Here is a 2,582-nt window from a genome sequence, read left to right as displayed (position 1 = left end):
ATAAAAACATTGAACTTTTTGAAAGCACTTAACTCACAGTCTCATCCAGAATCTCAATAAACACGACAATCAATCAAGCAAGTAGTAAGAAAGATTTTTTAAATCAAAGTAACACTAAATTAATTTAAATAATACTAAAGTTAAAACTATAGTATAAAACTTACTATAAAAACCTTGGTTTTAACGCGTATTTACAGATGTGAGCTGTACACTTCCGCCCACGGTGAACATCTTTCGACAGATACTGTTGTCTTTTATTTTGAAGGGTACGCCCGGAAGCGTTCGCGGCTGTGAGTGTGACGGATGAGCTTCTCCGGTGCATCCACACCACCGGTGACTCGTCACTCCGCGCTGGAAGATGGCTGCGGTGCAGCGGACCCCGGTCAGGGAAGGGATCCGGATAGTTTCGCTGTGTGTGTGCTGGTACACGGTCAGCTCGGGGGGAAATGTTGTCAACAAAATCATCCTCAATGGATTCCCGTACCCGGTCACGGTCTCTCTCTTTCATATCATCTCTATCGTCGTCTTCCTCCCCCCGCTGTTGCGGGCTTGGGGAGTCCCCAAAACAGAACTGCCGAGCAGGTACTACTGGTGGTACATCCTGCCTTTAGCTTTCGGAAAATATTTTGCCTCCGTGTCGGCTCACTTCAGCATATGGAAAGTGCCCGTGTCGTACGCGCATACCGGTGAGTACAGCGGCTTTGTGTTCGTTTTAATGCGCCGCCACCTGGAGCCTGTCAGCCGGGGTAACTTGATGATGTGTCCGTCCTGTCAGCCGATGTTAGCATCGCGGCTAACGCAGGGTGGCACGGCATTTAACCAGGCTGTGGGCCCCACGTAGAATCTGTGTACTGTAGGTCTTGTTTTAATGAGGCTAATTAATCTCGCTTCGTGTCCTCTTAATATAAACTAATTAGCTTTAGACTCTCCAAAGAATTATTAATGAGCTGCTGTTTGCTAGCTTCATAGCTAAGGGGGAGGGTCCATTAATGAGCCGCCGTGCTTCCCTAACTTAGATGTTAAACCACCATGTAACATGCGAGCCTCTGCAACTGATTTTTTCTCCTTTAACAAGCTTAAGTGACATTTTTGTGAGGCTACCTGCTGATAAATGTAAAAAAAAAAACCGGCTAATACATACATAGTCCTTTAAACATTGTTATTGAGCTGAAAGAAGCGAAAGCCACTATATAATAGTGTAGGAATACTGTTGGTAACGTAAAGGAAATATTAAGATCCGGCTGTGATTATGTTGCACCCAGGAAATGTACACCAGGCTGCTTAATCTATAAAAATGTATCATAATAATACTATCATGTCACTAATCTGAATGTTTTCTTAGTCCCTGTGTTAAGGGACAGGGCCATTTGGCACTTCCAGTACAAAGCATGAAAAACAGTTATTATCTGTTGCTAAACTCAACCTTGTTTCTGGTTGGACTTTTACAACCACATTATACAAGCACAATGGATTTACAGCAACTAACTGTATAAAACCACAATATACTCTACATGCAAAACTAAAGTAAATGCACATGTAAGAAAAATATAGTGCAAGATGCATAAATTAAAGTATTAATACTAATCTGAATCACAAGGGTAATCTTTACAGACAGCTATCAAACAAATGTTGTAAATTTAAAAACCCTGTATGGAACTTTTGTCTTTTTTCCCCACCCTATTTCTTTTTCTTTTTTTGCAAATAAAAGGTGAACCTTCTCATTTAATAGGACCGCAAATTACAGCCCCCAAAAGAACTATATAGTTGATCTGCATTTTTAAGAAAAAAAGCAGGAAGCATGTGCCTCTTATCCTGTGAAAGATGGAAATACACATATTAAACCCTCCTCAAGTTCAATTCAAATATTTCCTGTGGTATGTATCAACTGCACCTTTTTGAACTACTTTCACCTTTTGCATCTATTGTGTCATTTAAAGATTATTCCATTAATTTAGTTTCCACTGACTCCTGGGACTTGTGGCAGATGAATTTCATCAGCTCTGATTTCTCCACTCTCTCTCTTATTACCTGCAGATTCTGCAAGTTAGCAACACATGTCGAATTTCTCATTAATTGCGCCTTCAAACTCCACGGCACTGTAATGTAGCTACACGTTCCAACTTGAAACAACTCTAAAAGTCTCAATTTTATTTACTTATTTCTGTATTAAGTCTAGCAGATACTTAATAACTATTGATTTAGAGCAAGTCTGTAAATAAAATGTCACTGTAAAATACCTTTGTCGCCTCTGACCTGAGTTTTGGAGCCACAGCAGTTGCATCAGTGTTTTTACTTTAGGAATGGGCTTCTAACCTTGTGAACCTACACAATGACCATTCTATCTACTTTGTGTGACGCCAGTACTGAGTGCCTACTCTGGCATTGTTCTTCAGAAGAAAAAAAAACATAATGATAAACTGAGTTGCGCTTTAGTCTGTGTTTAAATGAAACAAGTGCAGTCGAGGGAGGTGTGCACACCCAAGGTTTGTGACAGGTTGGATGTTTGACAGAGGTGTGGGCCTAGCTCTGACGTACCGTGCCTACTTGCTGCCTGTTAATAGTTCATGTTTGTTCAAGAAAAA

General features: G+C 40.6%; 1 protein-coding gene across 1 annotated transcript in view; it reads left to right on the top strand.

The window, feature by feature from the left end:
• The first annotated feature begins 223 nt into the window (after positions 1–223).
• Positions 224–2,582, top strand: part of slc35e1 (solute carrier family 35 member E1) — a 14,588-nt gene continuing 12,229 nt past the window's right edge. The window contains exon 1 of the mRNA XM_013910111.1: positions 224–837. Coding sequence (XP_013765565.1) covers positions 359–837 — 479 coding nt within the window. The 5' untranslated portion in view covers positions 224–358. The remainder of the gene's footprint in view (positions 838–2,582) is intronic.

Source organism: Pundamilia nyererei, unplaced genomic scaffold (genome assembly GCF_000239375.1).
Source record: "Pundamilia nyererei isolate P.nyererei 1_Seehausen unplaced genomic scaffold, PunNye1.0 scaffold00036, whole genome shotgun sequence".
Taxonomy (NCBI): Eukaryota; Metazoa; Chordata; class Actinopteri; order Cichliformes; family Cichlidae; genus Pundamilia; species Pundamilia nyererei.
Note: the sequence above shows the minus strand (reverse complement) of the source record. Positions and strands in the feature narration are given on the sequence as shown.